The sequence below is a fragment of the Labrus mixtus genome, chromosome 6, assembly GCF_963584025.1.
Source record: "Labrus mixtus chromosome 6, fLabMix1.1, whole genome shotgun sequence".
Classification (NCBI taxonomy): Eukaryota; Metazoa; Chordata; class Actinopteri; order Labriformes; family Labridae; genus Labrus; species Labrus mixtus.
Genome location: NC_083617.1, coordinates 19,991,803 through 20,019,062, shown reverse-complemented (window position 1 = coordinate 20,019,062; position 27,260 = coordinate 19,991,803). Strand labels below are relative to the sequence as shown.

At 39.5% G+C, this 27,260-nt stretch overlaps 2 protein-coding genes across 3 annotated transcripts in view; one reads left to right on the top strand and one right to left on the bottom strand.

Annotated features, from left to right (window-relative positions):
- The window catches only part of LOC132975683 (G-protein coupled receptor 4-like), a 390,218-nt gene that overhangs the window by 73,574 nt on the left and 289,384 nt on the right, over nucleotides 1-27,260 (bottom strand). The window lies entirely within an intron of this gene.
- Nucleotides 1-27,260, top strand: part of kif20ba (kinesin family member 20Ba) — a 54,413-nt gene that overhangs the window by 10,556 nt on the left and 16,597 nt on the right. Inside the window, exons 14-30 of one of the 2 annotated variants that reach the window (XM_061040393.1) lie at nucleotides 56-172; nucleotides 828-967; nucleotides 1,194-1,314; nucleotides 1,829-2,027; nucleotides 2,976-3,160; nucleotides 3,613-4,089; nucleotides 4,335-5,542; nucleotides 6,347-6,485; nucleotides 7,427-7,549; nucleotides 7,654-7,714; nucleotides 9,884-10,009; nucleotides 10,643-10,773; nucleotides 11,007-11,162; nucleotides 11,309-11,485; nucleotides 15,013-15,141; nucleotides 15,554-15,655; nucleotides 16,499-16,708. In XM_061040393.1, the coding sequence (XP_060896376.1) occupies nucleotides 56-172; nucleotides 828-967; nucleotides 1,194-1,314; nucleotides 1,829-2,027; nucleotides 2,976-3,160; nucleotides 3,613-4,089; nucleotides 4,335-5,542; nucleotides 6,347-6,485; nucleotides 7,427-7,549; nucleotides 7,654-7,714; nucleotides 9,884-10,009; nucleotides 10,643-10,773; nucleotides 11,007-11,162; nucleotides 11,309-11,485; nucleotides 15,013-15,141; nucleotides 15,554-15,655; nucleotides 16,499-16,708 (3,801 nt within the window). The remainder of the gene's footprint in view (nucleotides 1-55; nucleotides 173-827; nucleotides 968-1,193; nucleotides 1,315-1,828; nucleotides 2,028-2,975; nucleotides 3,161-3,612; nucleotides 4,090-4,334; nucleotides 5,543-6,346; nucleotides 6,486-7,426; nucleotides 7,550-7,653; nucleotides 7,715-9,883; nucleotides 10,010-10,642; nucleotides 10,774-11,006; nucleotides 11,163-11,308; nucleotides 11,486-15,012; nucleotides 15,142-15,553; nucleotides 15,656-16,498; nucleotides 16,709-27,260) is intronic. The other variant, XM_061040391.1, reaches the window with a different exon arrangement.

Sequence of the window (27,260 nt, the reverse complement as noted above, 5' to 3'; positions counted from 1 at the left end):
CTTCGTATTATTTGGAATGATAATATCTGCGTCAAATTTAAAATCTTTGGTATAGGAGGATGGGGATAATGAGTCTGAGGAAGATGGGAGCCTGATGGAGGTCTCAGTGGATCAGGATGGCACTGAAGATGAGGGGAAAGAAAATGACCAACATGTCATTGGCCAAGCTAAGGTAAGCCGCTAATGAGTTTAACTTCACTCCATGAAGTGTTTCAATGAAAAAGATAACACTTACAGCCTGACATAAAAAAAAAACAGCAGACAAACAAATACATGATGTAGACAAAAAAAGCCGGGAGGGCAGGATGAATGGTGAAATATCCGGTCAGTAAGAATAATCTCAGGGAAATTACAGTGAGTGTAAACTACCATAGATATAAACAGTGGACCTTGAGAGGGTTGTGGTAGAATGTTGAAGAGGCCTTTGAAACTGTACTGCTTACCAAACTTTATTTTACACTGTTCTTTTTTTAAACAAGGAGGTCAACGGGTATTTTTTAAATTCTTATCTTTAACCTCTTAATTTTCTATTTCCCAAAGCTGTGTTTTATTTTATTAAATTTTTGTTTAATCGCGAGGACTAATTGTCTCAAAAATGCTAGTAAAACCGTGTAGAAGCATTGTTTTATTGTATTTTTAGTCGCTTCATTCTCTGTCAGGACTACATTTTTCATTGACCGTTCTCATGTAGAAAGATTTTATGAATTTCTTTTGAACACAATTTAAAATAAACCGGTCATGTTCTGAATATTTTCAGTTGCATTTCAAAGAAATATTATATTTCATTGTTAAAACTCTTTATTGTTGTTGTGTGTGTCGTTCTTTAGAGGCAGGTGGCACTGTTGAAACAGCTGCAGGTCCAGCTGAAGAAGGAGCGAGCCGACAGTCTGCTCATGGAGGCCAGAGTCAGAGAGGAAATCAGCAGAGAGTTCTCAGAGCTCTTCTCTGAGATGCAGAATGACTACAAGTGAGACTTTTCGTTTTCTCTCTTTTTCTTGTGAAAAATTTCTGGAAAAATTGTGGGTCTCATATTTAAACAATACAACATGTCAGACTTTTACCCTAGCAGAGAGAATCACTCCCCGGCAGACGCAACGTCATCTTTTGGTGTTGTTTTGATTGATATCCCTCTGGTGGCGGAATGTACAAACTGTGCGTTTAAGTCCTAAAAATCTGTGTGTTTGTGAATTCAGTGACCGTCTGGCGAGGGAGAGAGAGATCTTGGAGGAGCGAGCGGAAAGAAGACTGGAGATCTTTAAGAACCTCATTGACAAAATGGCCATCGCTGGACCGAGTCAGGATGCACAAGCCATGGTGAGAAATGTCATGCATTGTGTGTTTAGTTTAACGGTTGGCTGGTTAATGTCGTCAAAGCTAAGGTAAAGTCTTGATGAACAACATTTGATGAGTAAAACACAAGTGAAAGAGTCAATATTTGGTGGCTGTTTTACCTATCATAGTGTGTTTTGATCACATGGTTATTGTGCTACACTCACACTTCACACATCCAGCTCGTCATGGCAGAGTTTCTGTGATTATTGAGTCATTCCTGTCCATTGAAATAAAACTGGACTTTTTCTTGCTGTGAGAGCAAAGTGAATTGCAATGTTTCTAACTTGTCAAAAAAGATTCACATAACTCTTCTGTCCTTGCACATCTGCCTACATGAATAGCCCAAGGGGAACTGTAAAATTAGCTTGTCAAGCAGGTGGAGATTAAGTATTTTTGTTCCAGGGTGCTCTGATAGAGCTGCCTCGGGTCACAAAACCTGGATGTTCAGCTCACTAATTGTCCCTGACTGATTTCTCGGATGTTTCCCTCCTTGCAGGACAAATCTCTGGACAACTACTCCTCTGAATTGGCAGATGTCAAGAAGGCCGCTGATGCTGTTCATATATGTCTTGCTTCAGTCAGAGATGGGACTCAGGGCGACAGAGAAGACGCTGTGGAGGAGATGGAGAAGAAAGTGTTGGAACTGAATGAACTCCAGCAGAAACTCCAGAAGCAGGTCGCTTACAGAAGCAATGGTAACAAAAAAAATCCTAAATCCATCAGTGAGCCGGTCTCAGAAAGGCAGTGTTAGGATGATATAACAAACTGGGCTTTGCTTATTTCAGTTGTAGCTGAACAGTGAACAGATACATGTACATTTTCCAAACACCCAGCAGAATGACCTGATGGCTTCCATAGGTGGTTTTCTGTCAAATCAAAATTCAAAGTCAAATATCCTTTATGTAAACACTGCAGGGAAAATGAGATTCACCCCATACATTTCACAACTTATCAGTTAAAACATAACTATTAGCACAACTCTTACTCCAGTGATAGTTGAGTGGAAATGTATACTGTTGATATCAGGTTAAACCTACCTCATCAGCCATGATGGGTTACAAAACATTAAAGGCTGTACATGACATTTCTATAAGAAAATTAACTGGATGTCCTTTAACACTTCTCGCCTTTTACTTACAATACAAATTTTTGTTAAAGAACTTTACAGACAAGCAGCAGAAAGGATAGCAGGCTGCATCACTCAGGCAGTGGTTTCAGAGTACTCTTCCAAAAAGACAATTTACAAGAACGTTTTTATTCCCACTGCAATAGGCATTTTAAACAAGGCTGGATAAACACGTTTGTTTTTACTGATTTCTGTAACTTGCTATGGTTTTTATTATGAGTCTAATGGGTGTGAATATGTTTTATGTTGTTGGAGCCTCTAAATCTAAAGGTTTTTTTCTGTCACTAATTGAGAGAGGTCAAAGTTTTTTGAATCTTGAATCTTGCAGTGTATCGGTCTGGAAAGTAAACGTCAGCAAGCTATGAAAACAATTTCTATCTAAATGCAAACTGTATTTTTACATGGCTCATTGGCAACAGTCTTTTTGGGATTTGTTCCGAATATTCAAGTGTGTCAATTCTGACCTACTTTTCACATCCTTTTTGTTTTTTTCTTCATGTTCTGTGTTATTCTCCAGCTAAACCCAGTTCAGAACAGAGTGAGGAGAAAAGGAGGCTCATCTCGGAGCTCCAGGAGGAGTCATTAGAGATTTCCCGGCTGAAGAAACAGGTTGAAGACCTGAAGAGGGTGCCAGAGCTGGGCTCACAGAGTCACTCCTTGCTGGTCGAAGAGCGGCATTCACGTGAGAGAGAGCAGCTGCAGGTAAGAGTTAGTTTGATAGTATATCATTTGATAGTATATCATTTTAAGTTTGTAAGTGCAGATAAAGTGTCATCTTTAAAATGTTGTTTTTAACAGGTGGTTATGCCTAAGCAAGGTCAGACTGCCCATAACTTAGAAAAAAAAATGATAATTGAAAAATGTATTGATTCTTGTCATGTGGACATCCATTCTAGGAAGTGAGACTGTCCTTGTGTATTTTTCTAGCTGTAGCTTTGATAAAGGGCAGCACTTTCTACCCAAACATGGCAAGTCATAACACTGACATACAGTTATAGTGTATATATCTTAATCTATTACACACAGTTATTGAGTTAAACGTGTAGAACCTCTTTTTTTGTTAGCCGCTTTTAGATATCAGTGTTCAGTCCACTGCACTTCATTCCTACTTGTACATTCAAGATGAAGAATTAATCATTAGTCCTATAACACAGGAGGCGTTGGCTGTCCTAGAGAAGGAGAAGAGAGGCAGAGAAGACGCCATGGCTGCTTTAGAGTACCAGACTCTGGGAAAAGAGGAGGCCCTTGTATCCTTAGAGGAGGAAAGAAAAGCCAGGGAGGAGGCCTTTGCCACTCTCGGGGAGCTGAAGCAAAGCAAAGAGGAGGTTCTAGCATCTCTCAAAGAAGAGAGGGAAATCAACGTGAAAGCAATGGCAGATCTCGACGCTGAGAGGAGAGCCAAGGAGGATGCAATTGCATCCCTTGAAGAAGAGAAGAAACGCAGGGAGGACTTACTTGCAGCTCTTAGAGAAAAGTCGAGGGGCAGAGAGGAGGCTCAGTCTACTCTGGACACTGAGAGAAGAGAGATCAGGAGGCTGGTGGAGGAGACAGAAAAGAAGGAACAGGAGGCTGATGCTCTCCGACGAGAAGTCAAAGAGCTGATTGCCAAACTGGAAACCACAGAGTGTCAGGTGGGCAACAACATTTTTTTGTTAAATAAATACAATTTTATATTGACGGATGAAGCCTTAAATGTTCAGTGTTTCTTGCAAATTATACCTATCTAGATAAAACTTCACAAAATGTTAAGAGGATAGATGTTTCACTATTTTTAGCCTGACGTAAGCTTTTAAGTTTGATCTGTTATTTATGTGTTACTAAATGGTCTTTATGCAAAAACAGTAACAGGAAGTGACATTTGTTTTAATGACCACAGGTGTCTAGTGAGACTGAGAGGGCTGAACAAGAATTAGTCCTACTACAAAACGCTCAGAAACAACTGGAAGAACACTCAAAGGAGATCCAAGAAAAAACTTCCCAGATAAACTCCCTGCTGCAGGAAGTACAAAGCCTGAAACAGGAACTACAAACATCAGCAGTATCAGCTGGTGGAAACGATGATCAGCTGAGAGAAGAATTGTCCAAGCTGAGGAAGAATCTCTCAGAGGAAAAGGAGAAAAATGACAGCTGTCACAGACAAATGCTGGAGCTGGAGCGTGAGCTAGCGCAGACAAAAGAACAGTTGGAACACAAACGTCTGATTTCCAATCAGCAGGTCGAACAGTTCACAGAGAAGCAGGACCGGCAAGAAGCAGCTTCAAAAGTGGAACTTGACGAATTGAAGAAGAGGCTTCAGGAGAAAGAGGAGATGTCACAGCTACAGGTGGATGACCTCGGATCCAAGCTCGAATGCCAAGAGCAAGCTTCCAAAGAAGAAGTTTTACAGCTGAGAGCAAAACTTGAGGAACAATCGCAGGCCTCGATTAAGCAGATTGAGGAGCTCAATGAGAAGCTGCGAACACAAGAAGTGACATCACTACAGCAGATGGAGGAGATCAAACACAAACTGAGTGATCAAAAAGCAACCTCAGCAAAACTTTTAGATGATCTCAAGCAAAAGCTCAGTGAGGAGAGACAAGCTACTGAGCAGATCAAGGCTGAATTAGAAGAAGCTAGGATTACAGGTTCAAACTCTTCCTCTCATTCTCCTGCTGATGAAAATCTGAGTAGATTAAACTCTGATCTCCAGACTGAGGTGGCATCCCTCAGGGCAAAAGTTTCTAACATGGAAGAAGCAAAAGAGTCCGTTTGCAAAGCTGAAGCTCATTTAGCGTCTTCAGAGATGGACAGTCTCCTGAAACAAAAGGACGGGGAGGTGGGTGAGAAGCTAGCAGAGTACAGGAAAGCATCAGCAGAGAGGGAGGCACAGCTGCAGGAGCAGCTTCTGGGAAAGGAGGAACAGGTCAAATCGCTCAAAAAGAGCCTCAAGGAGGCACAAGAGCGGCGGGAAGAGGAAGAGAGCCAGGCGGTCCAGGAGGCCCGGCGCAGAGAGGTGGAGAGGCGCAGGGAGCTGCTGGCTGTGGCGCACGAGGCCATCGCACAGAAGGACACGGAGCTTGAGAAGAAAGCCGAGGAAATCAAAAGGTAACCGATTTTACAGATAGTGAAACCAAAATTCATGCCAAGTTTTGAGCATGTACAAGTAGATTTCTTATTATTTCACTTAGAAAAAGAGAGGTGCTCGACTTTCTTTGTACTAGAAACACAGTAGAGCCTGTCACACTTCACTTAGCCCAGCTCTGTCATCCTGGCCTTACAGCTGACACTGGCAGCATTGACTGTCGGATACCAGCTTCCTTCAACCATCCTCAGAATGAGGTCTTCCTCTGACATACTGAATTATCCCCTAATCTTCAGGAAATCAGTTCCATCTTTTCCCATATTCACAACCTTAAGTAAAAACTTGAACATCATTATGATGACTCAAAGGGTGACACTTTTTCTTTCTTTATTTATTTTCTTTTTCATACAGGTAGAAAGCATACAAACTGAGTCATAGTCGACTTGAGTTAAAAAAAAAAAAAACCTTGTTAAAAACATGACCTTTATTTGAACCATTATCACCAAGAAGTTCCAGGAGAAACTAATCAAACAGCCTCACTAAATTTGAGTATGAGCCCCTGATATACTTCAGTTGTTTATTATCTTCTCTCTTCAGGGAGGTCCACCTGTGCTTTAGAGAAAACTAATAAACAGAGAGAAGCTGTCACCCCGTATTACCCCCCTGTTGTGGTTCTGTACTACACTTCATTATTCTGTCATAGTGAAATATATCATCTCTTTGTCTTTCCCTTCAACTCTAAACACAAGTATCTGGATATCCCTGTAGAGTTGTATTAATCCCTGGAGTATGAAGGAGAATATGAATGTAGTGTTGTTTTCTTCCAGACTAAAGGAAAATGCCCAGCAGGACGCAGAGAAAGTCAAGAGCCTCAGCCTCGACCTCCAGAGGAAAGAGGACGACACTTCAGACCTCCGAGAGAAACTAGCAGACTACAAGAAGCAGATTCAGCAGGTCCAGAAGGAGGTACACAATTTTTTTTCAAAACTTTATTATTAAAATCCTCTTTACAAAAGATTTTTTGCTAAGAAGTTTGTGTGTATTGTTTTGGTGTCATTAAGCAGCCAATATAATGATCTGTCTTTATCATAGAAGTACATTGTAAACATTTTCAGTTATTAAAAACATGTCTCCCTTTATTTTTTAAGTAGCAATATGTAACTCTGACATGTAGAGTTTAAAATGGCTACTGCAGTCCAAATTCAAAACAAAAGAGATCTGTCTCCCCACGCCCCCTCCTCCCTGTAGTCGATGTGCATGCAGGTTGCAATGTTGCAGACATTGCAGCTTCACTGTTTAACCAGCTCTGCATCGATGTAGAAACCTTTCTGTGTTGAAACCTCTCAATTTTTCCCAAGCATCTCAAACATTTATCCTAGTTTCTCGCCGTGAAGCTTTTTGGAAAAAAACAGAGTCTAGAAGTAGAATCAGTTATATCTGACACAGTTGGCTTAAGTTGACTGCTTCCATCACTGCAACACCTGTTTGCTTGCTGTTTGCCGGGCTGAACGGCCATTTGAAGGGTGCCTTAAAACAGCAGACTCCTATGGTCAAAACCAAAAAACTTAATCATTCAGCACTGGAATATAAACTTTAGAAGGAGGACATACTGGCTGATGTGTTGTTGTCAGAGAAGCCAGCACTTTAACATAGCATATTTCCTTAATGTCTGATGATATAGTTAGGTCCTTTTATGATTTCATTCAGTAGATATCTCACATATTGGTCCTTAAAATGTCCATGCTTGCTAAAATTATTTTATGGTTCATAAAAGGAGCACTGTTCAGTTTTTAGTTTCAAGTATAGTTTAAGTTTTGAACGCAGAATTTGTAATAAACATGAGGGGTTGATTTCCTTGATTCTAATAATTCAAAATGTCAATTTGTAAACAACTTTTTTCTCTGAAGATATCTGCCATGAGAGAAGAGGAGAAGGCTTTGAAGCAGAAGCTGACCGACATGGAGAAAGCTAAAAAGCAGCTTCAGGCCGACCTCGCCATCAGAGACAGAACCATCCAGCAGCTCAAACTGGTAAAATACTCTAAAGTCTTTAGCAGACCAAATCACTTAAAGACTTTACTTTGATTTGCATTTTTGTCATGATCTCCTTATCTCCTCCTCATTCCCTCCTAAAGGAACAGTCATCAGAGGACAAGTCTGACAAAACGCTCCTACTCTACCAGAACGCCTGTAAAGGTAAAAAGTGTTTGTGCTACACTAGAGGAAAACAGTTTTTCCTGTTTGTGGGAAGAGTTCGGCCTTTTAAATCAACATATTCTGAAGGACTATTAAGTGACGATGATAAGGATTCTTTTGATCTGCTATTTATTCAAGTTTTCATTCTTTTATCAATCATTGTTTCACACATCAAAAACTCCCAGAGCCCAAGATGACATCAGCAGTTTGTCATACCACACATCGGCAGGATATTAAAAATAGTTCAAAGGACTCCTTCACACAGGCAGAATATTTTTTTAAAAGTACTGGAGCACACGAGTCATCCATCCCTCCATTATCTATACCTCTTTTCCCATTCGAGGTCGCGAGGGCTGGAGCCGATCCCAGTTGTCATTGGCCGAGAGGCAGAGGTACACCCTGGTCTGTTTGCCAGTCAATCACAGGGCTAACATATAAAGACAACCAGCCACACTCACATTCACACCTACAGGCAATTTAGAGTCACCGTTTAAAATGAGCATGTCTTTGGACTGTGGGAGGAAGAGAACCCACGCATGCACAGAGAGTACATGCAAATTCATAAAGAAAGGCCCTGCCTGACGGTGAAAGGAAACAGGAATCTTCTCGCTATGAGGCAAAAGCGCCAACCACTACTCCACCGTGCAGCCCGCACAAAAATCACTTATAGAAAACGAACGTTTCCTCAGTTAAACCAAGATGCAGTGCATTGAAACTTTAGTCTTTTGCACCTCAATTAATTTGCCATAAGTGAGTTGTGTGCTCCAGTACTTCCTTTGGATTCTGCCCGTGTGATGGAGTCCTTCAAATTATTATTGACATCTTAGGTACTTCTCTGAGAGCACCGACCTCCATCTGTGGAGAGGCTGAAGCGCAAGAGTTTCCTTCTAATCCGCAGGATAATCTTAAATATTCACTTTTATAGATTGACTTGAAAACAGAAAACCGTGTAACACTTAACCCTCTGGACAGGTTGAGTTTCTTTGAGTATATCTGTCCTTTGTCTTAAGTAAATATCCCGAGTGTCTTACTGAGATCTCTGTGGCTGACCTTTGACATGTGTATTGAAGGTCTGTGTGAAGGAAAAGTTTTTAATTTACGCCATTAAAACAATACAATCAAGAAATAAACATTACCAACACACCACAAACTATTAAAAAAACACAAAACAAATATATAGGAATGAGACCATATCATCTGTGGCAAAATAGCATCAGCAGAGTCTGTTGGAAAGTACTGGTTAACTCCATATACAGTTAAAGACTAATTCATCATATGTTTAAAATGAAAAAAAGAAAATGCCATCAGGCGATGGAAGAGACATGAACAGATATCGTTTCATCAATAACGGTTTCACACATCCAAATCTCCCAGAGCCCAAGATGACATCTGCAGATTTGTCAGTGTTTATTCCTTTTTTCAGACCAAACATTTGCAGGATATACTTAACTCTTTACTGTCAGAGATTGACTTGCAAACAGAAACTTATTGTCAGATTGTGCCCTCTGGCCAGGTTCAGTTCTTTGAATATACAGTATGTTGTTTTTCTTAGGTGAACATCTTGATGATCTTACTGAGAACTCGTATTTTAACTCTGAGGCTGACGTTTGATTTTTTTATTGAAGGTCTGTGAGAAGGGCAATTCCTCCCTCTGGGATCAACATATTTTATAAAGAGCTTACTGTGTGTGTGTGTGTGTGTGTGTGTGTGTGTGTGTGTGTGTGTGTGTGTGTGTGTGTGTGTGTGTGTGTGTGTGTGTGTGTGTGTGTGTGTGTGTGTGTGTGTGTGTGTGTGTGTGTGTGTGTGTGTGTGTGTGTGTGTGTGTGTGTGTGTGTGTGTGTGTGTGTGTGTGTGTGTGTGTGTGTGTGTGTGTGTGTGTGTGTGTGTGTGTGTGTGTGTGTGTGTGTGTGTGTGTGTGTGTGTGTGTGTGTGTGTGTGTGTGTGTGTGTGTGTGTGTGTGTGTGTGTGTGTGTGTGTGTGTGTGTGTGTGTGTGTGTGTGTGTGTGTGTGTGTGTGTGTGTGTGTGTGTGTGTGTGTGTGTGTGTGTGTGTGTGTGTGTGTGTGTGTGTGTGTGTGTGTGTGTGTGTGTGTGTGTGTGTGTGTGTGTGTGTGTGTGCCTCGATGGCATCCTTTTTCATTAACCCTGTTGTTCTAATTACTACTTTGAAGACCTTGAAGCCAAAGAGCGTGTGATGGAAGACATGCGTTTGGCACTGACGGAGCAGGAGGAGACACAGGAGCAGATGGAGCAGATGTTGGAGGAGAAACTTAACCTCATCCAGGAGCTCTCCAGTGGTAAGAGAACGGATGAATAAGGACATGGAAACAAAGCAAACGAATCAGAGGATTTGGTCCGTGGAAATCTTAACAAACTCCTTTCTTACTTACAAACTGAAGAGGAAGAAAAATTAGTTTTAAACATATTAGCAGAAAATGTCATTTCTGCCTCCAAACCAATTTAGTGGCACTAGATCAGAAGTCAGATCAGTAAATCAAGCGTTACGCGTGGAAAAAAAACAAAAGGAGGGTGAAATAAGTTGCACCACAAGCAGATTCAGTAAAACAACTTTGTTTTAAACTGCTATCCTTCTGAGAGATGAATTACTGAAGCAGTAAAAAGTAAAGATATTTAATGAACACCAATTGAAGTTGTAGGCTCCAAACAGTTTGGGCTACTATAATTCCTTCTTAAAGCAATACCATCCCTAGAATCTCATGGATATAAGTTGAATCAGTTGAATATTTTCTTCTAAATTAAACCAGAAATAAAAAGGAATGGTATGTCAGTTGAACAAGGACTATATTTGGCCATTCTTAATACACTTGTTTATTCTTTAAGGAAACCTGGGACTTGAAGAGGAATTTATACTTTTAACCAGTTCTTTCAAGCTAAATGTTACGTTGTTGTTTTTCTTCTAACCATTTCAGAGGTGCAGAAATTGAAGGGAATGTTGTTGAAGCATGACAGCAGAAACAACTCACAGCATCAGTCAGACAGCGCACCAGATGAAGTCAGACTGGCCAAACAAGAAAGTGCTCAGGCTAACGAGAGCTTAAAGGTAACGGATGGAAGGAATCTGAAAATGTATGAAACTGTTGGAGCATAAAATGCAACTTGAGTGACAGAATCATCTTCCAGAGCATTTCGATGTGCTAAGGTTTTTTTTAAAGAGGTTCTTTAAGGACTGATACCTGTTCTAAAGTGTGGGTAGCTTGTCTCATGTTTGTACTTGACTTAGCCCCACCCCTCAAATCAGGTATCAGATATTTAAACTGACATACTCTTGTACAGCTGTGTACAGAGAAACATCAGTCCGAACGCAGAAAGTGGCTGGAGGACAAGCTGTCCCTGATTGGTCAAGCCAAAGAAGCAGAGGACAAGAGGAACCAGGAAATGAGAAAGTTTGCAGAAGACAGAGAACGCTACACTCGCCAGCAGAGCCAGTTGGTAAGAAATGTACAGGACATGTGGACATGTAACCACGTCTTCATTCTGTTTTTTTTTTTTTTTCCCCCTGTATCTTTTTCTCACTCTTTTGCATCCAGCGCATAACCAGGGTTCCTAATGATGTGGTGTGTTTCTCATTATGTCAGGAGTCCTTGACTTCTCAGCTGGCTGAGAAGGAGGAGTCCATGGATAAGTGGAGGAAGGAGAGAGACACTCTGGTAGCGGCTCTGGGGGTCCAGCTTCAGAAACTTCTCTCCAGCCAAACAGAGAAAGACAAACTCATCCAACAGTTGAGCCACAATAACACACAGCCACCACAAGAGGTCAGTATAACACAATGGAGATACAAATGTTTCTCTTCAATGTGTGCTCCCTGTATCTGTCAGAACGTGCTGCTTTTTACATCAGTCTGGCCTTCAGAAATTGGGTGGTACATTTTGGAATGTAAGACATGAAGTATTGCTATTCAATATTGCTATTATTTTAAATTAATCTGACATAAATATTGATTTCTGCATTTTTTTTTCAAATCTCCCATCACTTGCATTTAAAGTAAATATGTCTGAAAATGATCAACATTCAGACCTAGATTCTTCCTCCTGTTTGAAACATCCTTGTAAGTTTCACCTTTGGAGTGTGTACAAACAGAAATATCTGAGCCACTGGTGCCCAATCATCCGTCAGGGTGAACCGCCTGCAGTGACGTTATTGATCTGGGTTTAGCCAGAGGGGAAACTATGCTGAGAGTTTGAACCTGTCGAGTGCACTGCATCAACAGTTTTCTGGCCACTTGATTCAAAGATGATTTAGCCTTTAGATAACATTATTGGCTGAATCCAACCTCAGTGGTCTGCAGGGAAAGAGGTTTAAAAACATCTCTTAGCCATTACTTTAACCCTGCAGAGGAAGGGAAAAGAACATCAAGATGTTTGAAACAAAGATGAATAACTTGATAAATAACTTTTAGCTACTGTCTGTATTCGACTCAGGAATCCTCAACCTTAAAGGTAATCTGTTCAGTGACCCGCTGAATTCCTCAATCACTCTCCTTGACTCTTATGATTACCTTTATAGATGCATGTTTTATCTGAGCGTAACAAAATGTTTAATATTTTATAACCTTTCAGTCACACATGCGATATAATCTCCATTACTTTTTACTTTGGATACCAAGTAACCAATGTAAATAAACAAACGTGCAGTCATTTTCAACCTATGGGAGAGAGAGAGAGAGAGCAGTGGTGGTCAATCAACATAGAGTATGCCTGGAAGATATGACTTAAAATGTTATCACAATAAAAATGTTCATATCAGTCGATATAGATAATCATTTTTTCTTTCAAATTAAAGGCTGATATTTTTCTCCTGAGTGAAAGTAATCAGATGGTTAACTGTGGTTAAATCATTCTTTGTGGTCAGATCAAACTATACTTGAACAGAGGAACATTTCACACTCATAAGCTCAGTGCTGTGCTGGAATACAGATAAGTTATATCGCAATAGTTATCATTGTCATTTTATCACCCAGGCCTAACACAGATAAAGTAGATAGAGCAGGCACCTCTGATAACAACAAAGCAGTGATGCAGAGAAATGAGATGTCATTGTCTGATTTTTTTCACAGCTGTTAGGCTTTAACATGTTTAAATGTCTAATATCGAACACTACGGTTGCACCTACTGATCATTCCAAATTCTCATTAATTCATTTCTGACACAACACTATCTTAGTGTTTCAATTAATGCTGCTTTTAACTAGATCATTAAACTGGATAAATAATTCTATCCCACCAGTTATGGTCAGCTCAACTTGCTGCTTCATGCACAGTTCTTTCTGGCTTGAGTGATAACTTCAGTATGTTTTGGAGAGGAGTAAGAAAGAAAGACAACAATGAGTAATGAAAGTATTGTGTCATATAAGAAGGAAGCTGCAGCTCAGTTGTAGCACCTCCTAAATATCTGTGTCCACCAGATCGAAGCGTTGGGAGACACACAGATTTATAACATAAAACTACTTCATTAATTTTTATTTATTTTAGATACGGTTTTAATCACTTTTTCCTTTTTGGTTTGGCGAGGAGGAGACCCCTGAGAATAATTTGTCTTTCCAGTAAAATCCCTGTGACTGATGTACACTATGGGGGGTCATTTTGAGGCTTGGTTTGTTAATTTTACAGCCTGCCAAGCTGTTGCTCCTGCAGTGCTCTGTGAACAAAGCAGCTAAAAAAAAGAGAGAGAGTAGAGATTACATTGACTCAGTGCAAGTTAATCAGAGTTTTCTATCCTGATGGTGTGAATAAAAGTTACACAGCCGAGGATTCCACCTGATCAAGGAGATGGTCATCATGTTCTTATTAAGTTTCGGGGGATCTGTTAGACAACCCTGCTTTCCTTTTCCTCTCTGGAAAGTAGCAGGAGTTGTTTTTTTAAGTGAATTAGCATTTTCACCATGGAGCCAGATTTGTGTTTTTATATTTTTTTTACTTTTTCAGATCGAGCTTGGTTAAGCTGTGTTAAATTATTAGCCACTTAAAGTGTATCTTTTTTTAATACTATAGCAATGAAAGTGGTCTCTCTTTAGGGCCTTTCAGATTGGACATGTGTGCTGCGTGTCGCTGTCAAACCCATTCATTGTTTATGTGTTGCTCTGCGCAAAAGTGTATTTGCGCCCCAGCTGAGCGCAGTGCAAGGTCGCACTGGCCTTTCTTGAGCACTGCTCTGAAGTTAAAATATGTTCAACTTGGGCGCACCGCTCTGTGACGTCACCTCAGCACATCCAATTAGATCCCAACAAACGGTGTCTCACTTTCCTGAGCTGTAGTTTACAGACTTACCGTCAGAGAGAAATATCTAGTTTTGTAAAAAAAATAAAAAAAAGTCCAATAGTTTGGGTGTACCCGGTATGTTTAAAACAGCAGCACGAGTATGTGTCGTGCTTGTGAAGTGGTGGTTATAGAGCTGCAGCTCCTGTGCGAGCCTAAACTTCCTCAAGACCTGTCGTGCTCTGAGGAAAGAGAAGTGCTTTCTACTGAATAGTCGGTCACCGACGTCCACCGTTGCTTTTTGCTCGTGTGCGCTCCCCTTCTGCTCTGCGTCGTACTTTGCAGCAAGCGCAGCACTACACCACGTCCTATCTGAAAGACCCTTTACTCCCCGACTCCTTCAAGTTAGTGTGGGACTTATGGATGGATGCTGATGTAATGAAGCAAGTACAGAAGCATCAGAGACTCTTGAGGGCTTGGTGTTTACCTTTAATACGTTTAAGAGCAACCAACTGTGTTTTTTCGTCTTCATAGGAACTGCTTTGGGTAAAATATCAAGTACGAGAAGTTGTGATTGAATGCTGGGTCAGATTCTTGATCTTCATGTGTACATTTAATTAACAACCTTTTTTACTCGTAACTTTTTGTAAATGTAATACAGTCATGGGTTAGGGCAATTCCATATTTTTTTACTGATCATGTTGTCTTGTGAGTTTGCCTTTCTGGACATGGTTTGTGCTAATACAGGTTCCAGGGCTCTGTGGTTTTACTTTGGTTTCTCCCTCATTATGAACTGTTCTCCTTTCATCAGAAATGGAAACCACGGCTCTTTTGTAGGAGAGGAATATACGTTTTTTAAAGCAATCAATACAAAGTGTTTTGTAATGAGCACTATCTTTTCTCTAACATAGAGAAGAACATGCTAGTTGTATTTTTAATTATAAAAATAGTTTGAGCGTCCTAATGATTTTTAAGAAGAGATTTTAAAGAATATAGGTTTTTACATCTTATTTCTATTGCAGTTATGGTTCATAGCTCTGCACAACATCTTTTTTTAACATCCTGAGTGTCTTGAACTTCTTCTTACAGCATGGCGATGATGGTGGCAACGACCTGACGAAGCTGCAGGCTGCTCTCTCGGAGAGGGAGGCAGAGATCGTACAAATGCAGGAAGAGCTCAAGGACTTGAGAACCAAGCAGACCGACACAGTCACACAGGTCAGTCCGAAAGAAACACTCATCCCCTCTGTAGTATCATAAAACCAACACTACGCCATCAAAAAGGTGGCTTCTTAGAGAGTGTCTTAGTGTTGTACATCTAAACTCAAGACAACGCTGAATTTTACACTATCTTTACTCTTTTTTTTATGCCACACTGTAGTGGATTTTACAGCTGCATGTCAGAAACTGTCCGCTGCAAGAACAAAGTAGGCATTTTTAATATGCATATGAAAGTGTTCTTTGTATTGGAATAGCTTCACTCTGGAATCCTTCACAGAGGCTGTGGTAAAACCTTTCAAATATATGCAGGGAGATAAGATTAAACATATTATATTATTGTTTACTTGTTTTTGGATGATATATTTTTGTCATGATTTACAATATATTTTTTAACTTCTGCCTGTGACAGAGTAATGAGTGCCCTGCTACTTTGGTCGGGAAACCAGAGAGTGAAACAATCAACAGGAAGTCTGGAGGACGGAGGGATACGAGGGCGTCAGTCAGCAGTCAGGTAAGCTCATGAGATGAACATAGATTGGTCCGTAGTAAAGTACATCCGGTCGAGTCATTTTCTTTTGGGGTTTAAGATGCGTATTAAACACACCAGCAGTGTCACGATACACTCAGCTTAGTGACCAGACTATACAAGATATTACCGTAGGTTCAAAGACGAGATGATCTTTACGCTATTCTTAAGACTCTACAATTCACTTAACAGACGCCTTTATCCAAAGCAACATACATCAGAGAGTAAGTACAACACTAATTCATTCATACACCGACACCGAAGCAGCGGGAGCAATGCAGGGTTAAGTGTCTTGCCCAAGGACACATCGGACATGTTGCTCAGCTGGGGATCGAACCCTCGACCTTCCAGTTGAGAGGCGGCGACTCTACCAACTGAGCCACAGCCGCCCCCCTTAAGAAAACTTTGATGATAAAAGAATGGAAATACTGCCTTCTGTTCAGTTTCAAGTCACAAAATACGAAACAATGCCGTTCCATTTTTAAAGTATTTTAACTACTCATCATCTTGTAGTGCATGTCGCTGCTTACATATTGTCCGTGTCTTGTCTGTCATTCTGTCGTCACTACTGGTTTCCACCCAAAAAGCTACAATATAGAAGACTCAAAGGAACCAAACTATTTAAGAGGTTATCTGTAATGAGTGGGCAGTCAACATTTACCACCTAAACCTTTTTTGTGTATCATCTTGCTCGGCAACACTTTCCCAGGTGTGGATCCTCTGCCTGTTGTGTCTGCTGTCAAACAATCTACACAAACACACAAAGCAGCCTCCATTGTCTCTTCAATGACCCAAAACGTGACCCTAAACACATTTTTGGTACCACAGGGTTCAGCTGGCTTTCCTTCAGTCTTGGACTCCTCTGAGATTTCCACAGAGAATGGCAGGACGAGACGCTTCCCCCGGCCAGAGCTGGAGATCTCCTTCAGCCCTCTGCAGCCAAACCGCATGGCCCTGCGACGCCAAGGAGAGGAGAACGCCGTCACTGTCAAAATCACCCGCTCGGCACGCAAGAGGAAGAGTGGAGAGATGGAAAGGGTAAGAACTAATCACATAAAAGCAGCTTGAGAACAACTTTCTACAGAACAAGCACAATTTTTTCATATCCATAAATAAGAGATAGTGTTTGGTGTTTTTAGTTTGGGATTGATTAAACATTCTGATGTATTTTACCCTTTTGGGCACATTTCCTACCATATGTATCAAACTACAAAAAATGATGGAAGTGGGAAAAAAACCAATGTTCACCCCTAGGTTGTCCAAAAATCAAAAACTCCCTAGAGAACTAAAAACAACTGCAGTACAACATCAGCCCCAAAAATTGGCCCTTTCAGTCATTTCCAGAGATGAAAGTTCATTTTTCACACATGTTCTAGGGAGGAAATGTCAGTGTGGAACCTTTCCCTGAGCGACCATCAATCCAGCAGAAGTAGTGTATGATTGCCTCCACTGTTACTTCTGGGAATGAGGGAACTGTAGTTTGCTAGCAGTTTTACATTTGGCACTCCTATACCACCACATGGCAAACTCAAGCAATCAGGATGAGTAATCTTATTGTCTGTGAATATGGAGTCATTTTAGTTTTAATGCTTGAGTTAAATTGTGCTGGAGAATTAGTGCTCATTTCCTGGTCGTTCTAAATGTTGGTGTCACTCTTGCTGCGGAAGTTTAACATGCGACTTGGGCCTGATACTTTTATATCAGCCGATATCTTTCTAAGATCTATTTTAATCTTTAGAGATAGATGTAGATATAGACACATTTATTGCATTAATCCCTCAAATTCAGTGATCATGCACTTGTGGAAATGATCATGAAGACTCAACTGGAAATTAACTGTGCATGTTAACTGTCATACTGTACATGATATTTATTTACTTCGTCCTGCTGCCTTTGTCTTTCTTGCAGCATTGATTGACAAACACTTGTCATTTCCTGCTGTGAGATAATTCAGTAGCACGCACTTTGATGCCATAGAACTCCTTGCTACAAGAAACAAGGCAAAAATAAGATCAGAGATGAAAATGCAAAAGAAAAGCTATTACCGGTATATGAATAGACACATAGTCACATTTCTTTTTTTTTTATGTCACCATTGGCCTCACTAATACTACCAATAGCATTGTGCAATTGACTGGAGCTCAATGAATGCCATTTGCATACTGTGTAGGCGATGTGTGACAAGTGCAAGTAACAAGGTCAACAAGCCAATCCCATCTGTGCTATTTGGAAATGGATAACACAGGCCTCATCCTGTGATCAGCTGGATGCCACGGCTGTTCCGTGAAAACACTTGCATGTCCCACATTGTGTTTTAAAAAGTAATCCCAGAAACAGAGCAAAGGGGCTCCATGTAAACGAGAATAGGCATTAAGACTTGCTAAGTGAGGCTGCATCGGAGGGCAAGCGGGGTAAAGGTATTTTTCAGGAAACCGTCTCGCTGGAATTTGATTAAATGCAATGGAGGAATTGCACTTATGTTGATTTGTTTGTTTTGATTAATGCAAGGCAAGTAGGCTAATGCCTCTGTTACAATTGGCTCCCAAAGGCATGTAGCACATACAAATGCTAAAACAAGCAAGTATAAACGTACACACAGCTCAGACAGATACATGCTTTGTACCATAGACAGCTGATATAATGTACACATGCATATGCACAAATATGTTGGATTGTGAGGAGTACACACACACACTGCAGTAGTTTTGCATAGAAACATTTTACTGCATATTCAGCTTCTTTTTTTTTTATAATATCATGCATACCCAGATTGAATGTGTTCACAAGACTTGGCATATGACTTTTATATCGTGCTGCTGCACATACATTTTCTGATGAATGTTATTTTGATTCATTGTTCGATTTATTTTCCAAACATTAATGTCTACAGATTCATTTTGTTAAGAATATGAATAATCATGTCTTGGTTGAGACAGGTATATCAGGTATTAGTAATAAGGGTCAAATTGTGTAATATGAATACACCAGAGTATCTCAGTAGTTTGTTAAATTATTGGATAAAGTTTAACATTTTTAAAATCAGCAGTGGATAAGTTGTTGCACAACTGTTTTTTTTTTTTAACCTAGCTCTGGTGATTGACACCTCTGGTTGATACCGTCATGTTTTACGTGTTTCCAATGACAACCTGAGAACTAGAAGTTTCCCAACACAACTGACACAGAAGGGTCTTCTAGCTCTGGCTTGTCATAATACTTCTGTTAAGTCACTCTTGTTTGTGCTTTTTAGTTTTTGCTTTATCTTCTTCGTTTGTTGTTCAGTAGCAAAGGTTACAAGCACGACTGCTGCCTAGAGTGGGATGTGGATACTGCCATGTGTGACTGTCTTATTTTTCCTCCCCTCAAACGTATTTGTATTATGACTGCATGCAGCGAACAGTGACATTTGAACTGTGAGAAATACAAACACTATAACCCTAACCATATTCATCAACCCAATCTGTTTCCCTATAAAATATTTTGAATGTTTGACTTATAACACCATATACCTTTATGTAACATAAAACATATTTGACCTTAACAATAAAAAAGAGTAGACTTATCTATAGGGACAATATTTTTGTGTATTGTTCATATGCGTCCTCAATTTGGATTGTTTCATCATATTACTAAACTATAATAAACTTGAAAAAAGGTATGTGGTGTAAACATAGCACCAAGTCATTGTAGTGGATATAAATGATACAGCCACATGCATGTGTTCACAGATGGGTCAGAGAAAATAATCTCATAAATCATAGATACCCCTTACAAGGAGAAACACTCAGTGCCACATTTGTGATTGAACAAAAACACCCACACACACGACCCCACATGCTCCCCTCAGAGAACACATTGAACAGGCCTTCTGCTAAGAGGAACAATAGGGCAGGTACAGTTCACTCACAGATAACATCAGGTTAATGTTTGTAACAGCCTCTACAGCTCCTCTGTTTCACAAACGATTCTCTTATTTTCCTCCTGCTTTCTTTCTCTCTTGTACAGGTCGGAAGTAAAATATGAAAAAAGGAGTCCTGTCTACCAGGTCTTCTCACTGGCTTTAATTATTCAGGATGCTTAGTTCTAAAATTCTGAAAAGAAATTCATGTCTTAGCGGCAGAACAGGCCAGTCTGTGTGCTCCTGTTGCCCCTTTTTTTTGTACCATAGATAAAGTATATGATCATTGACCTTTTTCCATACCATCGTCACAAATATAGCTACATTAAAGCACACGTCATTATTTTAACATCATCATTGATATTTGTCGGTGTTGGCTGCATGTTTTTCATCTTGTAAATTTCCCAAGAGGCAGTGAGGTTGAGAGGTGCTAATATATTCTGAGTGCTAAGGCATGACAATACCGTATGCTGGTTATTCAGCCTTGCAAGGACTGTTTAAAGGATAACTACTGATAAAGTTACTTTAATAGCTGTAGGAGTTAAAAATAAAAAAGACACTTTTTTTGGTCTGACACCTTACAAATTAAACTATGATTAGGATAATGTCAAACTCACAAATAAAGGACTCTGTTCTGTTTGATAGTCTCGGCAGAGAAGTGATTTGATGAGTTGAACTTGTCTCGAAATGTAACTTGACCAATCCTGTAATCTACAGTCCATGGAAGTGTGTTTGGTGTAGTGTAGATAGACTGAGTTAAATTATGTGTTTACATTCATCAATATATCTCATCCAACAATGACTTCACATTCGTAGAAAGCCCTTTCCTGAACTCCAAGATTATTTTTTTTTTATTTCAATTGTTTGTTTAATAGCGCCCAGTTGATGCATGACTACCACTGGTATATAAGCATATCTCTGTTATCACACTGAATGTCAAGCACACAAGTTAGACTTCTTTGTCTACAGTGTTTAGCACATCCATTTGGGCAGGAGGTCTTGTGATGTGGTGTCATTCCATCTTGGTGCGGGATGGCAGACAAATCCTTTGACACCTTTAGTCAGGGGACTTACTGTCACTATTTTTTTCTGGCTTCAGTTTTCACACCTGCAGTGACAACAACTAACTTTTAGTGAGTGAGTAACTTTCTGTTGCCAAAGGCAAGAGTAAGAATGCTTTGCAGATCTTCAAAATAAATGTTGGATTTTACCATCTTCAAAACTTTTGTTAAAAGTATGCTTATATTATCTGTTGTTTTTTGTGATTTATTAGACGAATGGCAAGACAAGCTTTTGGAATGTCTAGAACCTAGTCCATCAAAATCTCTCCTCTACTGGTCATTAGTTAAAAAATAAGTCTCTCAAAACTTCCATCAAAATAATGCGTAACGCTATCAGCTTTTCCCTTTAAAACAGTGTTTATAATCTAATAAAAGGTGCCAATTTAGGGGGAAATAATATGAAATTTGAAAAGAAATAAACACAACTCTTTAAGGTGAAAATGAAAGTAAATAGCTAATAAAAGAGGCGCATCTTGATTGCAGCAGTCAGCAAATTGCACTTGAAATTTTGTATCTGAAAACAACCAAATTGTAAAAATACTGTCTTCATGTAATTGTTGCTGAAACTCAGTTTTTCACCAAAAATGCATCTTGACACTGCAGTCATCTTCAATCCATGGAAAGTGAACCCCCCCTGAATAAAAGATGAATACCGTCCTGAGATGGCATCAAGAAAAAAATATATTTATGAAGTGAATGAGACAACTTTGTGGTGTGGTAACTTAAAACACGCTGCTCATCTGAACAGTTATAAAAAGAAGTAATGCTTTGAAGATGGGTTTCATATAATTATAACTTTTTCAACAGAAGTGCTAAGATGATCAAGTTTCCAGATCATCTGCACTTCAATGAATAGCACATGTACAAATCCTTAATGTTGTGTTAGCTCAGTCATTAGTATAGACATAGAGAACTTTGTCTATGATAAAGTCTAAAAAAGACAAATGCTGATTTTTAGCTGATATTTAGTTTTTGGAAATTGCGGTTACTCGTGTATCAGCTGTCACAAAAAAATATTGTTATCGGTATCAAATAAACCTTTGTGCCCAATCCCAAAAGAAAACTTGCATGTAGTGAAGTTTGCATGACCCCTTTCTTGCATATAGGAATAGATATTTAATTTGAGTGCCATCCCAAAACAAATTTGTGATCACTTTTACTGGATCATAGGAAAATAACAAAACAAGTTCAGTATTTAAAACGATGTCTGAGATGCCAAAGTTGTAGTTAGTTATATTGTTTTCAAGAATTTCACAGCTCCTCAAGAGACGTAAGTGGTGTGACAAGAAGGGCCCCCGACACTATACATCTTCCCTCTTCAATATTTAAAAACCTTCAGTATTGAGAAGTGTGTAAAGACGTGTTAGCACTGTGCCTACATGCACTGACTAAAGCTCATTAGCTGGGACATATTAGGCTACATTCATGGTAAAAGTATTCCCATATCTACACTCCTTTGATTCTTTCTCCGTGAACTTTGTTGGTATGATGACATTTCCCCATTTGATACCAGCAGTGGGAGTACTTATAAGGGAGTGAAAGCTTTGCGATGAAACCCCAAAGTAATTCCACTAATGACTGCCGTTCTGCTGACTGACTGACTGAGAGAACTGGAACAGAAACAAAAGCAAGGGATGTGCAATGAAAAGCTCAGAGTTTTTTTTTTCCTTTTCTTTTTTTTCGGGGGTCGTGTGGGGTGTTGTGTGTGTAACACATTCGAAGTGATGGGACGTTGCATCACAATTTATTCTTGGGATTGGTGGCACTCCAGTCAACAGTCATGAACATGAAAACATCTCATTTTGAAGGCAATTAAAAAAATACTGTGACGGCAAGATGAGAGAGCCAGACAAATTCTCTGTGGGTATAAGGATCATTTTTGCATGTTAACACTAAATAGTTTTAAAAGTTTGCTAACAGTGGATTAAAATGACAAACATCGGTTTGACTCGTGTTGTTATTTTTAATCATGAAAAAGAATTAGCTTTATTTCGATTGTCGTTTGTTGAACACTTTGGACTCTAAGAAATAACTTCATGCTGTTGCCGTAATGACCCAGTTTCCATTCGAAAAAACATTTGCCTAAACCTCGAATAACATTTGTGAGATTTTATAGGAGTTTTTGGATGTTAAGGGCCTGAGGGTCAGTGTGTCAACACATCAATGACCCTGTCCGTTTTCATATTGAAGAGAGCCGAAAAATGACGTGGAAGTAACTCTTTTACTCATGAACAGAAAAGGGGAGAGGATGTGGTTCTGAGAAACAAAGTGGGAAAGGTGAGTTCTGAGAAATGGTACAAGATGAATTGAGGAACAGAGTACAGAGAAGGGTGGATGCAGCACAGAATAAATAAATCGAGAGAGACTGGTGTAGGGTTGTGGGCTGGGGTAGGTGGTGGGGAAGGGGGAAAGCCAGAAGAAGAAAGTCAAATGAAACAAGACAGGGAGGAAGGATAGACGGGAGGGAATACAGCCGTGGAGGGGGAGGAGGGTTTTGGAAAAAAAGAGGAGAAAACACGGTGGAAATAGGAGAAGGGGAAGATAAAAGTTGCAGGCAAGCAGAGTTGAAGAAAAGATTCTTAGGTTGGTGGAGTGGAGTTAGTTGTAAAGATGAAAGAGGGGTGATTGTGGGCAGAGTGGTTGAATTGGAGCAGAGAATAAAAAGCAATGGAGGAGCATAAAAATGGAGCAGCCGAATCTGAACGTTGCTGCTGAGAGTTTAGATCTGAGAAGAATCTAACTGCACAGCATATACATAATGTACTCAATCATTAAAACATGTCCCTCGTTATCACTATCAAACAGTCACATTTAAAAAAAAAACAAAACAAAAAAACGAAATGTGTTTTCTTACTGTAGCTTAGGAAACTCATCCATCTTAAGACAATATATAATCACGATCTTTGCATCACAATAAGGTGGCAGTGGCTCAGTTTAAGAGTTGATCACCTCTCAACTGGAGGGTCGAGGGTTCAACAGTACAGTGCTTTCAAATACGTAACAGAAGGGTGGCTGCAAACGCAAGAAGCGTTAACGATGGCGGGGAATGATGAAGTGATAGGAATTCAAATGAAACTGTAGGGGAGGGGGTTCGCTGGACGGAGAGCAAAAAGCTTGAATCAAAACATAATCCATATTTTTGCAGAGGCTCTGCAGACAAAGTCACTACGACAAAAGTATGGAGGCCCATATGTGTGAATTGAGAAGCATTTTTATACAAATCCACAGTTTCCACATGGTGTGGTATACTTTGGAAACCTTGCGTTTAGAAAAAGAGAGTATGTACTGATTATCTTGTATGTACTGGAGGGCAAATCATATTCATTTGTCTGAAGTTGTTGTAAAGCAACATATTCATACACTCTTTAAATCAACATCGCCTTGAGTTATAGCTAAAAAAAATAAAAAACAAGTCTACTGACTGTTTTCCTCTCTGCGTCACTCCATGTATACAGATACAGCTTGAAGTAACACAACCTATACTTACTGAAACCTTCTGTCCCCCTTCACACAGCATATCATTGATCACAGCTTGCTCTTACTTTCTATCTCCCACTCTAGTTACATAACCTCTAATAGAGGCTTTCTAGTCCCATCAAAAAAACTCCCATCAACTGTTTCAGTCCTCATCAACATCAGAGGAATAATGATATAACTGCAGCATGGAAATAGCTGTAAATCCACAAACCCAAACAACACAAAGTATATTCCAATGAGGAGGTGGAGTCGTCAATTATGAAATTTTACTTGTGTCACTAATTGTAGTTGAGCTTCTTTTTTTTTTGACAAAAAAAAAGAATCCCCTGAGCCCTTGGCATAATTACTCTGGGTACTTTAGTGTTCACTTTCTAAAGAGCATTCAAATCACTTCAAAAATCAACCTTTAACTGTGACTCTGTTTTAAGAAAAGAACATGTGTGGCATTTGCATACTGTCTCAGAAAACCCAAATTAGCTATTCTTAATACCCAATCAATTGATTTTTGGATTTACACACAGGAATAAGTGATTCAGAATTATTTTAATGGGTAATTTGTCCTGCAGAAAGCCTAGTGAGAAGTCAAGTGTATGTCTCTTACCTAGTTAGGTTTTAACTGTTGAAAAAAACAAGAAAATCTAGCAGCTGGATAGGCAGACAGACATTTTATTGGAAGTTGAATTAGATCCAACCAGGATTTAAAGAAATGTAAATACAATTATTTTTTTCAATCATATGGATAAAACCAGTCTTCATGTCATTGAAAAGTGTATAAAGCCAGATAAACTCATACAACTTGAAAGAGGAAGGGTACATCAGGTCTGTGGGCCTTCATTTGTTCTAGACCCTTCTTTGTAGTTTAATGCAGCTGTAAAATTCTAAATGTGACTGAAGTTTCATAGTACAGCCAATGTTGTGTTGCCACAAAACCATTTTGTGTGACCTTCCAAATGCCCCCAGAATTTAGAAACAGAAATAAAAATGTAAATGCTATGGATTTAAACTATATATAGTTTACATGGTTCTCCTCTTAAAAATGTATACATATTTTTAAGTTCATTTGATATTTAAACTTTTTGTGATTTTGTTTTTCTGATTTAAAAGTAGCCCCTTCAAATGATAAATTTACATCAATTAAATAATCACAAGTTTTGTCCTTGGTCTGGACTTCAACTGGTGAAAGAATAACAAGTTTGGCCACTGGTCTAACAAACCTTTTGTCTTTGGATGTGTCCTTCAAAGATCTATTCCTTTCATCACAGCCTTGCATGATATGTGACATTTGTCCTGTAAGACTGAGGTCTATAGGTTTTGTGCATCTGTTACCAGTATCACGGTTTCTCCTCTAAGAGTCGGTGTGTCTTTCAGCCATTTGACTGTGTCTCCATCATCTCCTTCCTAGCAACTTCGCTTCTGCTTAGACATTCTGTGGAAGATAAACATATTGCTATCCCAAGAGAGGAGGATTTGGAGAAATGGGATCAGGTTTTTTTATATTTCAGAATATTTGTTTCTGACTTTTAGGGTTTTGGTTAAGATGCTGGTGTCAGAGTTTGCCAAGCTATCCTGTTTTTTGACATGGGGCATCCATCAGTTTAGTTGAGGTGTACTTCTTTGGTTCAGGGGCTTTTAAATCACAATGTCACAGTGGTATAGAGCTCTGTGGTCAATAACTGGCAGACATTGGTGATCGATGATGGCATCGACAATGGCCCAAACTGTAGCTCAGTCTATGTTGTTGTTGTTTTTATCAATTGTTGCTCAACCTCCTTTCAGTGAGGTTTGTATTTCTGTTGCATTAAAGTACTCAACGCCAATGTTGCTCCAGAGGTAGACAGTACTATACTGTTGCCAGAGTGTGTTTTAGAGGTCTGCCGCATCCCTTCACTCAATCTATCTATCTATCTTTCTTTCCCTGCTCGAGTGTCTGCAGACAGGCTCTTGGCCTATCCTTGATCCAGCTGAGAGTCAGCACGGGCACAGGCAGAGTTCACCACTGATTAATGGGACAACACTTAAGAGAAGCACACAGAGGTCAGGGAGAGAATAAGAGTCAAAGTACAGATGGACAGAGTAAGGTCTTCAGAGCTCTATTTCTAAATTGCAGTTTTGCATTTATTGAGGTCAGTCAACAGAAAAGAAGAACAACCTATCCATCCTTCCCAGTTACTGTCTTCAGCTCATTACTAATTGGATAGAGTGGATGAGTAGTAAGGCACATGAGCTTCTTTTTTACAGTATTTGTGATGCATCAACACAAAAAGGAAGAAGTGATTAAGTAAAATATACCTCATTACGTTTTGTTGTTACAGGGCCAAAATGGGATATTTTCAGTTTTGCTTGTAGTTGCCCTACTGACTAGTTAAGGACAATAAGTGAGTAAAACCTGGTGAAGATAAATGTTCTCATAAATTTAAACGTAAACGGAAGGGAGACAAGTTTCAGCCACAGTGGCATACGAACACGCTGCAGCTCAATTTCCCCATAGATTCAAGACTAGATCCTGGTAAAGAGTTATTCACTAAGCATCTTAGCCCTTAAGAGACCTCCTAAAGTGTAAATCTGAGGATGAAGAGTTTCTCACACAGAGGAAAGAAGAAGAGATAGGTGATCACATACACAATTAAAGCTCTATCACAGCCTCCTACAGTTACGAGCATGGTGAATAAACATGAGCAAATAAATATAAGGAAAATAGAATATGTTAAATGAGAAGAGCTCAATTTATTAGAAAAGTTACGTTTGCATCAGATTGGTTGATGAGTAAATTGTTGACTATTATTTCTGAATCAAAAGTAATGATCCTGGGCCAGTGGTTACAATGGTCGACCAGTGATCTTTGAAAAAAATGTAACACATAGTAAACCCCTGGTGGAGGTTTGTTATTGGGCAGAAGAAGCCAGCTGTTGTTTCTGTTCGGTTGTCATGGTCAAACATGAGAGAAAATGTTGTCATACTGGAGACTTACAGCAAAAAAAATAATGAAAAACATCACAATCGACCAATTTGGTTTTTTTTTGTCGTAAACATTTTCACCATCAATGCATCTATTGTGTCAACATCAAGGAGACAATAGAAACTTTTTTTCAAAACAGAAAAATTATCATGGCCTCAGACCTAATACTCCCAGAAGAATCAACCACTTCAATCCTTAACA